Here is a 16025-nt window from a genome sequence, read left to right on the forward strand (position 1 = left end):
GTGAAAAGTTCTCGAGAAAAAGGTTATCGCACAGTGTAATCAATTTAATTTCAAGTGTTTCTCCTTTTTGGAAACAAAAGCCCTCCCCTCCCCCCGTTCCCCTTAACTCTCATTCATAAACAGAAGAACGAGCTCATTGTAACGAGGGATTTATATTTTAAAAGACACTTCGTCTGGTAAAAATGGTCGCCACTAAATCCAAAGAACATTATATTGGCGTGGTTCAAACAGAAACTAGGATCACCCAAAGAGCTTTATTTTGGAGTGGTACAAATATTAACTAGGACAATCCAATGACAATATGTTGGCGTTGTCCAAACATAAACCAGGATAATCCAATGACAATATGTTGGCGTTGTCTAAACATAAACCAGGACAATCCAATGACAATATGTTGGCGTTGTCCAAACATAAACCAGGACAATCCAACAGAAGGTCACAAAATACATCTAATTTGGAACATAAAAATAACATGCTGTTTATGTAATATTTATTTCAGATCATTCAGTTTCTATCTATATTTTTTTTCCAACAACATACTAATATACCCCCAGCATTTGTAAAACCAAATATTAGATCGAACATTGTTCTCAACGTTAAATGCACAATTATTAAATAACTACGCCAAATCCTGTGACATCTGTTTGTTCATCATGTTACTCCTCTTCGGAAGAGATGATGTGTTCATTGTGCTCAACTCTGTACAGCTCCTTCCGAGTGGTTTGGTTTTGCTGATGAAACATCGAAAAACGCATAAAAAAGCCTTTCGGAAGTTTTTATTCATGAAACAATAAGTAACTGGATGGATAAACGATGACGCATAGAAAAGAAGTAAAATAAGAGACCAGGTTGCGTCAGAAAGTCGCGGATGTATATCCTTATAGTCTACAATCTTCCACGTATTAAGTATGTACATTGGTGAACAACATACGAAATATTCAAACACCACGACAAATAACATTTTGATGACACGTTTCCGATTAATATTACTAGACCTAACATTTGTTTGTCTCAAGCTGACATTGGCTATTCCTTCGTAATGTCTTTTCTTCTTGCTCGCCATGTTGATTTCGTTGTTAGAAGATAAAAATGTTTCGTTTGAATCTGGAAAAAAGATAGGTACGCTCTTATATCTCAAACACGGTAAACATGAACCCAATAAGTTGACAAGTAATAGATTTATAAAAATAATTTTCTAGGTACCTTTTTATTATTAATATCTGTTTGAAGCAAGTCTGGTATATAGGTGGTACATTCGAGGAAAATACTTTAAAATATGAGGGGGATCGGTGGCCGAGTGGTCTAAGTAGTCAAACCACGGTATCACTAGCCAGTCAACAATGAGGTTGTGAGTTCGAATCCCGCACGGGGCAGGTGCACTCGACTCCAATCTTAATTGACTAGGATTGTCAGTTTTCCTACCGAAGGTCGGTGTTTCTCTCCGGGCACTCCGGCTTCCTCCACCAATAAAAACTGACCGCCACGAAATAGCACAATAGTGTTGAAAGTGGCGTTAAACACCAATCAATCAATCAATCAATTTAAAATATGGAAATTCCTGCTTGCAGCGTTGTCTTTTTTTTCCCTAATGGTACATTTGAACATGTCTATATATAGTTAAATATGCGCCTGTACTGTTCATGTATGTGATGAACACTTAGGGAGGCTGCCATTTTTTCGTTGAAGCTGTGTTTTATCTATATTAAATAACGTCACTCTGTTGTAACTAGGGTGTAGCAAAGTTAAGACTTACTTGATGCAGGAAATACAAGATATTAGAATGTAAGATAATAATAATGCTGCTTGTGCGCAGGTACACCCATGGCGTGTTAGGTAAGCAGTGTCAAAATGTATGTATTCTATATTTTATATAGTAGCCTGTCTGCGACTTTCAAAAACATGGAAAAGCCCCTTTTCGCTTTTTAAAGATCACACCTATTTTGGTGAGGTTCTTCTTGATTAAAAAGTTTTTTGTGTAGTGTTTTATAGAAAATGTTATATGTACCCTTTACAACCAACATACACAAAGTCATCCAGGTTAATTTCTGTCCTAATTCTTCTTTTTGTTGCTTTATATGTTGACAGTGTTTATATATTGGTTGAAATATAGGACAGTACGATGATATCATTGTTCTTAGGTAAATCCTAACCTATGAAATGGAATACTATATGTAAATTTAAAGATTCAAAACAAACAAGATACCTGATTGATCCTGCATTTGTTGTTTCATTGAAAACCAGAGCTTGTAAGACATTGCACCGTATGCCATGCTCATAACACATAGCGGAATTATCAACAAAAGTATTGCTAAGAAGATACTGTAGATGACTTGTAATGTTAGTAACTTATCTGCCCATATTTCCCGGCATGCGTTTTTACCAGTTTGAAGAGGGTGTATTTCTTGTGCAGCTGCTATCGGAATCATAAGGAGGAGTGCACACATCCAGATGCCGATGATTGTTTTGTAGGCATGTGATAATGTTTGCCATGTTCTTGATCGAAGTGGCTGGCATATTGCAAAATATCGCTCGGCAGATATTGCCACTAAAGTGAAACAGTTTACACACACTGAGACAGCTGAAAGAGAAAAAAATATTCTTATATATTTATGCATGATAAATGATGTCATTGTCATCTGTCAAACATTATTTGTTTTAAGTAAGAAAATCTTTGGCTGATTATGTTGATAGGTTGCAGATTAGTGGACGTATACCAACGTTTCTTTTTATTTATAATAACAAAATAAGATAACAGAATGGTGATCAAAAACCATTACTAGAATTCAAAGGCCAAAACAAAATAAGACAAAGGATCTTTCAACAGTTCATAAACTCTATACAGAAGAAACACAAACTCTTCCAAAATACATATCAGAACATATTCATATAAATATATTAGCAGCTGAAGGTTACACCTACTGTTTCGATTGCATTCGAAGTGCATTTTTGTATAGATTTCAAAAGGAAGGCACCGAATCATAACTTTATACAAAATGACTTGTAAAAAGTATGAATGTAAATGTGTATCCATATGAAATTATGTATTTACAGTTATATATTTAATCATAAATTCCAATGGCAGAAAAGAATACATCTGACGCACAAAATTATTTTGTGTTTCCTTCATGCAGTAATTAAACTCATTTTTAGAATTTTTACCTATGACAAAATGTGAAAAATATCAGCATGAACGGATTTTGTTGAGACGTTTTATTCCCAGTGGACTAAATGTCAGATCCGAAACCGGAGACATACAGGCAAAACGATGGTTATCAGTAATAAAGATGACAGACAAATGGCAAATATTACTTAATCAACTACCAAGGACATCCTATAAAATAACACCACGTTAAAATGGTTCCTGTCGTGATTGACACGTCCATAATAGATTATTGACCATATGATTCCCTGGAAATTTATACAAAATGGAATAGAATAATAAGGATAGGACAATGTATATTCCAGTATAAAGTCCACCATTCGTACAGTTTCATTTTGGAAATTAGAAAATAAAAATTAAAATCCAAGATATTTTAAAAAAATCAATCTACCATTTTTACCTTATCAACATATTTACAGTCATTTCTGTTGCGACAGGAAGGCAATCTGACGTATATCTATCTACCTACATGTATTTGTACAGGTAAAATAATCAATCATAATTTCGAAGTATCTTTTCCCTGCACGCACGCTAAATGCAGATACATTTTTAGGTACGACGGCCGTTTCAACGTCCACTGTAAGTCAGTTTACACGACTAAACGTCTCTTAAAGTGTGTCAATGGAGCCTAAGCTACAAATACAACCATTGATATATAACTTGTCTAGGGTTAGGCCATTAAAATCCTAATATATTGTTATGAATTTTTCTTAGTTTTTTGTTGTTTTTTATTTTGATGGGTTCATTGACGTGAACTCCATATATTGTTTGTTCTATTTATTCTTCTAATTGCCACGTTTGAAGTACAATTTTAAAACACTTTATAGCTGAACATTCTCTTCTATCTTTCACTGTTACAAATGATCTAAATTTGATGTTTTTAATGTTATCTGATTTTTGAAAAAGTTTTATGTTGATGGATATTTCTAATTGATGTATAATTTCTTATTTTTATGTCTCTCCCTTTTTGTTTTTTCTCGCGTATCTTCATAAATTCCATTTCCATTTGAATGCACCAGACCAATTATCCTAAAAATGAGAATTTACAGAAAGGAATCATACAATTATAATCAAGAATTTTACAGAAAAAGAAAAAAAATTGATTACCGATAAAATATTTAGTTTTTTTCTAAATTTTTAATTGACTAAGCTGTCATGTTTATTCCTTTTATTGTACACTTTAACTACCAGTTAGTGTCTTTTATAAGTTAGTTTCATTATTATTTTACTTTGGTTATCATCATAGACTACGTATTTTGTTTATACCATAGCAGCACAATCACAAGACAATTTCTCCATCGAAATACTTTTTTTTTTTTATTTTGTTAGAGCTGCCTTCATTAAAAATGTAATGTGTTATTTTATTTTCATGTATACCATCAACCCCATTGGGGTATAATAGTGCATCAATAAACAGTTAAAAAGGTACAACACATTTAAACTGAACATTAATTAATAGTCACTGTGTATATCGTCTTGGTACCTGTTTTGACGCGGACCAGAAATGACGCACCGATTTAGTTAACGGTTTTATATTTCTAAACAAAAGCCGTGACGTCATCAACAATTTGCTGTTCATAACATGATGTTGAAGGTCATCTGACTACAACAAAAATGCCTAAAACTCTGCCCAGAAATGTTATTATTGTTTAAAATATTAAAGACAATGCAATTTCCGCCATTTTATTAAGGTCAAAACAATTCTAGCCTTCCCCGAAAGATTATCAGTCTTATCTCCACTTTGGTCAAGAAAAGTATGTAACCGTATGCTTCCCCATTTTGTGTTTTTCAAATCGCCTGACTGTCATGTGACATGGTTTTACATTTAAGCGGGAATCACTGTAGAACAAATGATCGTCGCTTATATAATTTTCTATGGTTTTTCGATTTTTTTTCATTCAATGTGTGAAGTATACATTGATAAATGTATTATTGTCAATGTTGTTTTATGAATGCAATTACTTTTTGTTTTCAAATATATGGAATATGTATATCACTTTCATAAATTTTGAACAATTATATACCAAAATATAGGTTTCATTTAAATTGATTAAAAATTTGGTGTTACAATCATCATGATCATTAAAGTGAATGAAAATATCAAAAGTTGTTAATAAAATTGAATCTGTTGAACAGTTTTAATTTTAAAGAATCTGGATTGAAGCAATTTTTCGATTATCAGTTACGTGCAAGTGGTTTTTACTGGTTTGTTTACAGTGCGTCATTACTGGTACCCATCATTAGTTGGCAGTCCGTTTGTAATGTTAGGAAACATGAATTTTATTGCTATTACTGTTTCAAATATCAACTGTTTAATGATTGAAATATAATAACAAGTTACCAATCTTTTATTCCATTCCGTTTTTCTAATTCTTTTAAATGGTAGATTAAATGCAGAGACAAAACAACCTTAGGTGCGTCATTACTGGTTCCTCGGGGATATCTATAATAGTTTTATCTTTCTATTAGGAAAAAATAAACACACAATAGTAAATAAATGGACTAATACTATAAAGGAGTATGGCCACAAAGTGCCGATATTGGCCCTGTGGGGTGACAAAAAATGAAAGAGAAATAAGGTGGATCCTTTATAGCTAAAACATATCTACGTATATCGTTATTTGTTATCATAGTATAAAATCATATTTTTGTGACGTCATTAATGTGACGTAATACCCGAAATCAAACCGGAACGCTCAAAATGTCCAAATTCTTAAAGAATTTCACACTTCCTGGTTAAATTTCGCATTGGCCACAGGCCTCGACCAAAGTAATTTTACTCTTATTTTTATTGTTTGACACTTTGACTCAGTTTGCAACAATATTTAGCGTGGTCGAGGCCTGTGGCCACATCGAAAATTTAACTTTTGCTAAGAAGCAAATCCTGATTCAACGCCGCCATTTCCGAGGTACGATAGATTCTGTGACGAAATAACTGTACCAAGAACTTGTACAATTGCTATAAATAGAATAATTTCTATGATTTATTAATTTCTTTTTTATGAAAAACAAAAAAGAAGAAAAATTAAATTTGTTTTTCGCGAAGCATCGTTAACCGCCGACCCGGCGAGGTTTTTAAACACGGATAGATACGCCCTCATTACTGTTTTTTTATTAGAAAACAAGACAATTTTTTGGAAATAAAAATTAATAATTTGCAAATTATTTTAAAGTTCATTTCCACGTTATTTTGTAATAATTAGCACGGTCGCTCGGTCTGTGCTATGCAAACAAAATTATGACAGTTTCAAATTAGAGCCGTAGTTTTTTTCCGTAAAATTCTACATCCAGCAGATCGATATGGGTGTCAACATAAAAATTTAATACAAATTTCCTTTTAGATACACGTATTTTGTTTTTTAAAGACGAAATCGTCGTAATGTAACCTATACGGAATGTAATCTCATGTTGACGCTTTGATGAAGTGCTTTCTTTCACGTCCGCATTTTCTATCATGTATATGGCATGCCAAGTTAACATTTTAAATAATTGCTACGGATGGTGTAAATAGGTAACAGAACTATGAACAATAACATACATAGAAAATCGTAGGACATAAGAAGAAACCACGTGAGAATTTTGATATCATATTGCACAGTGGTTAAATAAGCTCTTTATTATTTCTTTAATTAAAATAAAAATTACGACGCCATGAGAGGGCATGGTGTATACTGTCCGTGACATTCAACCAGAAAAAATATTTGTTTTCAATGAAAACTGAAATAAAGATGAAACAAAACTTTCCGACACAATCATATAGCTTGGGTACATTCAAATAAATATCTGATATTCACGCGGGATAGCGTGCATAATTGATCAGAATGCATACAAGGAGCAATTGTTTATTTGGTCCCTTTTTGGTGGTCTCTTTTAAATTTAAGTGAGACTATGTAACAAGCGACCAACAAAAATGGCTGCTTACTATGAATAAATTATCTATGAGATATATTTATATTTCTGATTGTCGTTTCTTGTGGTAGCCCGAAGTTCGTGTTCAATCTGTAGTTACCTGTTTTTATATTTTTTTATTGCTGGTTTTTTTTTTGTCGCCTGTATATGTTCATGGTGTTGTATGATTTTATTGGTCTTATGATTCTTTATTCCCCCCCTCCCCTTTATGGAGAATTTTCTCTTATGTTCAATGAAAACACATGCAATTTCTTGATTCCTGTTTGAAATAGATTCTCTAAATTGCTCTCCGTCATAAAAATGCATGAAGTATATGCCACTGGACGTTCGTCAAACAACTATCAATCATATCTCTCCAAAGTTACAGTACAATAATGACTTTAAACATAATCAAATAAATGATCAAAGATATTAAAATCTTTTGAGAAGATATTTACGCGTCTATTATTTCACTTTTTGGGAAAAAAGAAAAAAAAAAGAATATTGAATATCAAAGAAACACAACATTTTACTACACGAGTTGTTTGTCTCATGATGATGGATGACTGTTTAATGTCCAGCGGCAAGTTAGATGCATATTCCGGACGAAAACATGTTAATTTGCGCACATTGCCTATAGACTCTGGTATCTAGGGTATACAAGACATTATCTGGACATCACACATGGAGTCCAGAATTGAGGAGCTTCTCTTGAAGATGCAGCATTTATCCCACATGCCATGGACGAAAGTGACAGTGAGCAGAGTGTAGTTGAAGAATATAATACTAATTTCATCATTGTTAGGTAGCTGTCACATTGACGTTTATTGCAGTATTCCTCTTGCTCATCTTTTTGAAACCTATATGTTTATATCGTACTTTTTGCAACTAAGCAAACTTTTTGAAAACTCTTACAACATTTTCACAGGTTAATATAACATATCCATGAGAAATAGTTCACATTTCACTTCACTTTAAAGAAAGCAAACATTGTGGAGAGTTGTCTCTTTGGCAATCATACCACATCTCTTATAATTATATATAGACGAAAATAATTGATCTTGTATGTTAATTATAGTTATAGATAATATATAACATGAATGGACGCAGCTTACATACACTTATAGCGTTACAATCAACGCCAAATAAAAAAACTGATATTCATGGATTTCTATTAGTTTTAAAATGAATCCATGCACGTCATTCAGTATCTGGTTGAAAGTTGTCTTCTTTGCAATAATATCACATCTTCTTTTTTTCATACGGATTGAGGCATGAATCTGTTTGATTTGACCAAAATGATAATAAAAATAATAACAAAGTACACTCGAGCTTTTTTCGAGCTAAGAATGATAGTTGTATGCAGAATACCGGAACACTTTAACCACGAGCAAGACTAGTTACGATTACTAGATAAAAGCTAATTAAGAATAAATTGACAATTGTGAAAACCTTAAATTAAAATTTCAGTTTAAAACTTAAAGGGACATTAGCTGTCAAATTTGACTCAAATTCTCATATTCGACTTACATACTACAACGTATATCCAAATTAAAAAAAAATATAAAATAAACAATTTATGATGCATAGACTCGATAGTATGTATCAGCATTTCGTGTGTATTTTAGTCTAGACGCCATCTAATCAACCATCGATGCGACGTTCTGAAGACTGCCGACGGTCATCTTACCCGATATAAACATAAACAAATATATAAATAGATAGCAAACTTGTGCAATTGGATTTTTCTAGGTCTGTTTGATTTGATATTATAGGTTAAATCAATATGTTAATAATCGTTTTTACCTGAAGTGTATAAGAATGGGTTTTTGTATATCGAATCAGTCAACCAAATGGTTTACACTTGTTTCACTTCCATTGTTGACATTCTTTTTCTTTTAATACCTGAATACGCCTAGTTCATGCGTAACCCATCTCTAGCTAAGGGGTTAAATTGAACTTCACGTGAATACAGATTTAATGAGGTCGAATTATCTACTTGCAAGTGAATAATTCATTATCGATGTTTCTTTGCTTATTTTGACAAAACTCAACCAAACTGGCTGTTAAAAGCGAATTATTATTTCACTATTTCACTTTCATTAATGATTGAACAAAAAAAAAAATCTTTTTTTTTCTATATCTCGTAGCTAATGCCCCTTTAACGAGAACACGAATCATAAAATAATAAAAGTATTTGTTTTTTTAAAACGTAATTGATAGAAACATGCAAAAGTCGGATAGATTTAATTGAATATACTAGTAGCTAAATCGCTAAATGAAATCGTCCACAATGGACAACTGAGAATGAGTATTCTGTCAAATTTTTGAGGTTTTTAAACTAGGCAGTGGCTATTTTGCCGCCGCCGGCAAAATAGAAAATATGCTATTTTGTCGTCTTTGATTAAAATATCTTAATTAAAACAAGCAAAATAGCATATTTCGATAGCAATGACTATTTTGCCGGCGCCGGCAGTATAGTGAATTTGTTATTTTGCCGGTTCTTTGTAGAGACTGAATTTTAATATTTACTTGTGAAAAAGACTACGAAAATGTGCATTGTCAACATAAAAGAATCAAATTATTATTCGTCATATAGTTGAATATTATAAATGACACAATATTTAAGATACATATAATCGTTTAAAATATTTATGAGTCCAAGTGAATATAAGAATTTGTAAAAAGGAATTTAAATAAAAAAACTATTGAGCATCCATTTGTAGCAATGAAATCATATCAAAACATGTAGTTGAAATTACTTCTAAAATCAGTCTAATGCTACATATATGCATAAGAATAAAATCTCAAATTTTTGAACTATGCTGTAAAAAAAATGAAAGACAAAATCTCATAGCATATCGATTTGATAAAAACGCTATACAGTCTAAAAAAATCAATCACATAGCTTCAAAATAAAAAATGTTTCAATTAAATTTAGTTTTGAAATAATAGTCAGTTTTGAATTGCATATCTGTAATCAAATATTTTTTTACTGACATGCTGGCTTCCGCTTACCGAGAGTTGGCAAAATAGAATATTTTCAATTTTGGCGGCGCCGGCAAAATAGCCACTGCCTTTAAACTATTACGTATAGTAAAAAAGTTCTGGGAAAATATAAATAGGATTCATTGAACCATTTAAAAGAATTATATTTCAATTTTTACAGATGACTACATATGTAATGCGCTTTAGGTACAATTAGAGATAGCAGTAATATGTAATGTGGTCAGTGACGTATGAATGGCAGTATTAATATGAAACTGTTGTTCATTCAAGTGTTTAATTCTGAATGTTGCTTTGAGAGTAAGCATGTAATCCTCCGGAATGAGAATGATGTTTATGAGTGCACGTGTGGTTATGGTTTCTGATGACTTTTGTACAGTTATAATGTGTTCTATGATTATTGAAGTACATGTAATGCTATGTACTGTCTATACACAATGTTTATCTGTAACTGTGTTTTCATCTTTTACTTCGTTACTAGAAAATAAACTTTTCTGTGTTTAAGTGAATCACGGTTTTCTTTCCATATACAAATAAGATGATGTGGTGTGATCAACTATCCTCATACTTTTTTACGACTGTACTTCGCTCGCCAAGATATTTTACAGCTTTCAATCTAAATTCCTTCTGCTCAATAGAAGACATTCATTGCATATGTTTTAAAATCCTTTATGACTTTCAATTTAATCTATGCTATGGAATTATATTTGTTTACATAGTCTCTGCAATTTCTATTTGGTGAATATCAATACAGAACACGAGTATTCGGGTCACCTATACAAAATTTAATTGAAGCGCTTATGTGTAGCTTAAACCTTAATATTAGTAAGTTTCTGTTAATAGAGTTAAAAAAAAACAAGATAAATGGACGAGATTGAAGAAATATTTTGTAAAAAAATTCTTGTGGTAAAATGATTATAAAGTTACTAGAACGTTAATGAAAACAATTTTAACGTTACGCGCAAAAGGCTAAAATACCATTGTACCTTGGTCTTTTCTGACGCCCTGGAAAACTAGACAAACACAGTTACAAGTCTAATGGTTATCGTTTTATGAACTACACTAGTTAGTAATCCTTCTGCAGTAATTTCGTCAATTTCTGAGACAGGGCCGGTTTTAACCCTTCGTGGCCCTACTCCTTTGTGTTGGTTTTGATTTTAGTAAATACGGTCGTCACCAAAAGTCATTATTGACTGTGATTGCGTTATATCAATGTTGACCAACCCCGCAACAATGTGTTCAACCTCTTCTTTCCTACTGGAAATCGTCTATCCATACCTAATCCAAATAATAGTTATTATGACTTCTTGAAAGGCTATTTTAATATTTTTTTTCTGTGAGGAAGGCGTCACAGAAAAAAAATTAAAATAGCCTTTCAAGACGTCATAATTATTTGGACTAATCCATACCCCTCCTAATTTCGAATTCTACAGAATATTTCAGCTCGTTTTTATACATGAATAACTACTGAATTCTAGCAAGCATGCATATTATGTTCGTTGACTCCTATTTCTTAAAAAAATTATAATATTGTTTTGTTGTTCGATTTGTCGTTATTAAAAACAGTAATTTCCAAATTTTGAAGAAAACAAAATTTTGTTAACCAATAAAAAGTTGAATATTCAATAGTTATCTGTAATAAGTATAGTTGTTAAATTCTATGTCATTTGGTCTCTGGCGGAGAGTCGTCTCATTGGCAATCACATCACATCTTTTTATATTTATATACTTATCTATTTTCATAAACACAGGGATTGACTCGGGTATAATAGGAATATGATCACGAGGCCCGATGACGTCCGGCAGTGATACCATTGCGTAGGGGTATCCGTGTTGATGTGGTGTGACTTTTAAGAGTAGGGGAGGTACATACGTTGGACCAAGATCTGCCCGTTAAAAAAAATCTTGCTGGTTGAAGGTTTTATTTTTGCGCAATCCATTGAAAAAACCGGTCAACGCACTTTAAAAATATACTTTTTTTATTTTGTTTTTGTTTATTTTGTCTAATTCTTATGTGCATTTCTAATATTTGCCACTAGACGTTGATGAAATAATCAATTTATTCAATGCATTCTGTCAATTCATGAACAAAAAGAATACGTAAGGCATACGTCAACAGGACCATACGTAAGGCATACGTCAACAGGACCATACGTAAGGCAAACGTCAACAGGACCATACGACGCAAATAACACACGACATCATGGGGTCAACATACATTCTGTCTGTTCATGGAAGTATTATAATATCCATGGTCTGTTTCAAAACATATTATACAATACTTTCATGGTCCTAGCATACATGCGCGTGATTAAGCTACTGTGAATCATTTGGCATGTGCACTAAAATCGTGTATACATGTATTTGAATATTGCATAATGAGTTATTGAAACATATTACAAAACAATAACAAACTCGTCAGTTGATCAGTTTCTTGTATGGTTACCCAATCTATAAACCTTTTTAATGTGTACTAAATTCCTTGGAGTAACACAATTACAATGACCAGGGCACTCTGTTCTAACCTTTCTGATGCAATTGAACTGAAATCTTGAAATCCTTGCAAAATTACCCTTAACGAAGATAGCAAAATATTTACAGACAACGAGCTAGCTAATTAACTTCCTTTGTGGCATCGATTTGAAAACATTTTATAACCTTGTAGAGATGTATTCGACATGATGTACTAAAAGCAGTATAATTAATAGTCACAATATCCGGGTCCTTGGCAGATCAAGATCAATGTACATAATGGGGATATTAAGCAATTCAATTAATCAGTCGATCTTCAATAAATAAAGTTATTTATACTGTATACTGATTTGTTCGGACATTGATTTCAGGGGCGGATCTAGCCATTTTTAAAAGGGGGTTCCAACCATATGTCCCAATTCAAAAACATTGATCGTCAAAAAAGGGGGGTTCCTACCCTCCGAACACCCCCCCCCCCCCCCCTTTTTGGATCCGCCACTGGCTTTTGAGAATATGTCTATTACTGTTTTACTTAAATTTTAGAATAAGTAAAAGGATTGAAAAACAATAAATCGGATAAAGATAGACAACAAAGCTAAAGCTAAAGTAGTTTGCAGTGAGATGTGAGCCTTGGTATGACTTTGAAATAAAGAACAGCAGTTATAGCACTGTTCTATGGCTTTGGGTTTTATCGTATGCGTGTAGGAATTTTTAATTTTGAATAAATGCAAAATATCCCTTCTTTCATCAACATCAGACACAAGTTTCTATACAATTTGTCTTTAAATCGTTTCTTGTCTCGAAAAGTTGAAAATGAATGTAACAGAGACTACAACTAATCTGCAATTGACCCATGATCAGTGGTGTCTTTTAAAAAGTTGGAGCTTTCTAACGTTTAAAGTCTTTTAATGTCTTGTAGATTAGTATTTCCCACATTGTAAAAAGTAAAATAACGAAAATACCTAACTACAAGGAAAATTAAAAACGAAAAGCCCCTTATCAAATAGCAAAATCAAAAGCTCAAACACATCAAACGAATGGAAAACAACTGTCATATTCCTGACATTTAATAATACATTTTTGACACTTGAAGTTTCGTGCTTTTTGTATTAGAATGTTATGCCTTTTATGTCGCTTAAAAGCTCAATAGAACTTATGTTATGTCCTTGTTTTGTATACCATGCCGACTCTAAACAAAGCTTATTTATTTATTTATTTAGTAATTATTTATTATTGACACTTAATCCCGAAGCACTTCTCTTGTGCCTTCATGCAAACATTGCAAAATAAAAACAATGCGACATTGGAAAAGATGACAAAGTTCAGAACTACTGTATAGGAATCAATAACCTCCAAGCCTAAGTAATCCATACAATTTGTTTTTATAATTGATCATGACCAAAGTCCGTAATTCGTATCAAGTTATGATTACCATGCATTAATGGAAGGAAACTATTGTAACACTAGCCCACGTGGGATTTATCTCTCCTATTTCATTCATTTGGTAGAAGTGTTTAATTTTTCTTCATTTCCTTTAGTAACACCATTTTGTGTGAACTTATGAATATCAGTCGCCGTTATATACCAAGCGATTAACTTGGCTGCTGATTTTTTCAGGTTTATTAATACACTGTTATCAGTTTTAGCAACTGCATAAAAAATAAATAAAAATTAAAATAAAACAATGATTCGTGTTTTTGTATTTGAAAGGTTTTTCACTAATACTTTAGGCATAATATAAAAGTGTAAAATTGATACACCTTTTCCGTTCGTTTCAATCACTTTTAGTCATTCTTGTAATAACAACTAAGATCTCATCAAATATTTGTACGAACTACAAGACATCGTTGTTATTGAACATCGACATTTCACTTCAAATCAAAATGATACGGAATTATATGCCTTCCGTATCCGCAAAGAGTTGACAAACTTAAATCTTGATTTGATTCAGCTTAATTCTTTAATCAAATGATTTCGTCTTGCTTGTTTACTTAAAGCGAACGTTAAGATGATCTAACAAGAACAAAGATAGAATGAAATAAAATAAGAAAAAAGGTATTTTTTTTTAATTGCTTTGTGTAACTTTTGTTCCAAAGTACATCAACCAATCGACCAACACGAATAATTAGAATTCTGGAGATATCCTCAGGGTTATTACCAATTCATTTTTTAATTCATGTTTTTTTTTAATAAGGACATTTGGCATGATTTCTAATGAGACAACTATCCACCGGAGTCCAAGTGTCGTGAATGTAAGCAACTATGTAAGAAGCATTAGATAAAACAACATGTACGCTTAAAGCTAAGATACATAACTATCCGAGTAACCCTTGTCTAGATAAAACAACATGCACGCTTAAAGCTAGGATACATAACTATCCGATTAATCCTGGTCTAGATAAAACAACATGTACGCTTAAAGCTAAGATACATAACTATCCGAGTAACCCTTGTCTAGATAAAACAACATGTACGCTTAAAGCTAGGATACATAACTATCCGAGTAACCCTTGTCTAGATAAAACAACATGTACGCTTAAAGCTAGGATACATAACTATCCGAGAAATCTTGGTCTAGATAAAGCAACATGTACGCTTAAAGCTAAGATACATAACTATCCGAGTAACCCTTGTCCAGATAAAACAACATGTACGCTTAAAGCTAGGATACATAACTATCTGAGTAATCCTGGTCTAGATAAAACAACATGTACGCTTAAAGCTAAGATACATAACTATCCGAGTAACCCTTGTCTAGATAAAACAACATGTACGCTTAAAGCTAAGATACATAACTATCCGAGTAACCCTTGTCTAGATAAAACAACATGCACGCTTAAAGCTAGGATACATAACTATCCGATTAATCCTGGTCGTCTAGATAAAACAACATGTACGCTTAAAGCTAAGATACATAACTATCCTAGTAACCCTTGTCTAGATAAAACAACATGTACGCTTAAAGCTAGGATACATAACTATCCGAGTAACCCTTGTCTAGATAAAACAACATGTACGCTTACAGCTAGGATACATAACTATCCGAGTAACCCTTGTCTAGATAAAACAATATGTACGCTTACAGCTAGGATACATAACTATCCGAGTAATCCTTGTCTAGATAAAACAACATGTACGCTTAAAGCTAGGATACATAACTATCCGAGTAATCCTTGTCTAGATAAAACAACATGTACGCTTAAAGCTAAGAGATATATCCGAGTTACCCTTGTCTAGATAAAACATCATGTACGCTTAAAGCTAAGATACATAACTATCCGAGTAAGCCTTGTCGTTAATATAAAACTAAGGAAATATGGTATGATTGTCAATGAGACAAGCATCCACAAGAGACCAAATAATCGTTTTGAATAGTCATAGCATTTATGAATCTATCAAACACTTTTTCATTTTATTTATTACAAAGATGTAGAAATTACATAACAACGGAAGCATCAGCAATAGAGTATCATGTCACGAATTACATAATGTTGTTCTC

General features: G+C 32.5%; 1 protein-coding gene across 1 annotated transcript in view; it reads right to left on the reverse strand.

The window, feature by feature from the left end:
• Window positions 1-493: 493 nt before the first annotated feature.
• LOC127726293 (cholecystokinin receptor type A-like) overlaps window positions 494-16025 on the reverse strand; it is a 67378-nt gene continuing 51846 nt past the window's right edge. The window contains exons 2-3 of the mRNA XM_052233613.1: window positions 2204-2578; window positions 494-1104 (exon numbers count right to left, since the gene is read on the reverse strand). Coding sequence (XP_052089573.1) covers window positions 620-1104; window positions 2204-2578 — 860 coding nt within the window. The 3' untranslated portion in view covers window positions 494-619. The remainder of the gene's footprint in view (window positions 1105-2203; window positions 2579-16025) is intronic.

Source organism: Mytilus californianus, unplaced genomic scaffold (genome assembly GCF_021869535.1).
Source record: "Mytilus californianus isolate M0D057914Y unplaced genomic scaffold, xbMytCali1.0.p SCAF_17, whole genome shotgun sequence".
Taxonomy (NCBI): domain Eukaryota; kingdom Metazoa; phylum Mollusca; class Bivalvia; order Mytilida; family Mytilidae; genus Mytilus; species Mytilus californianus.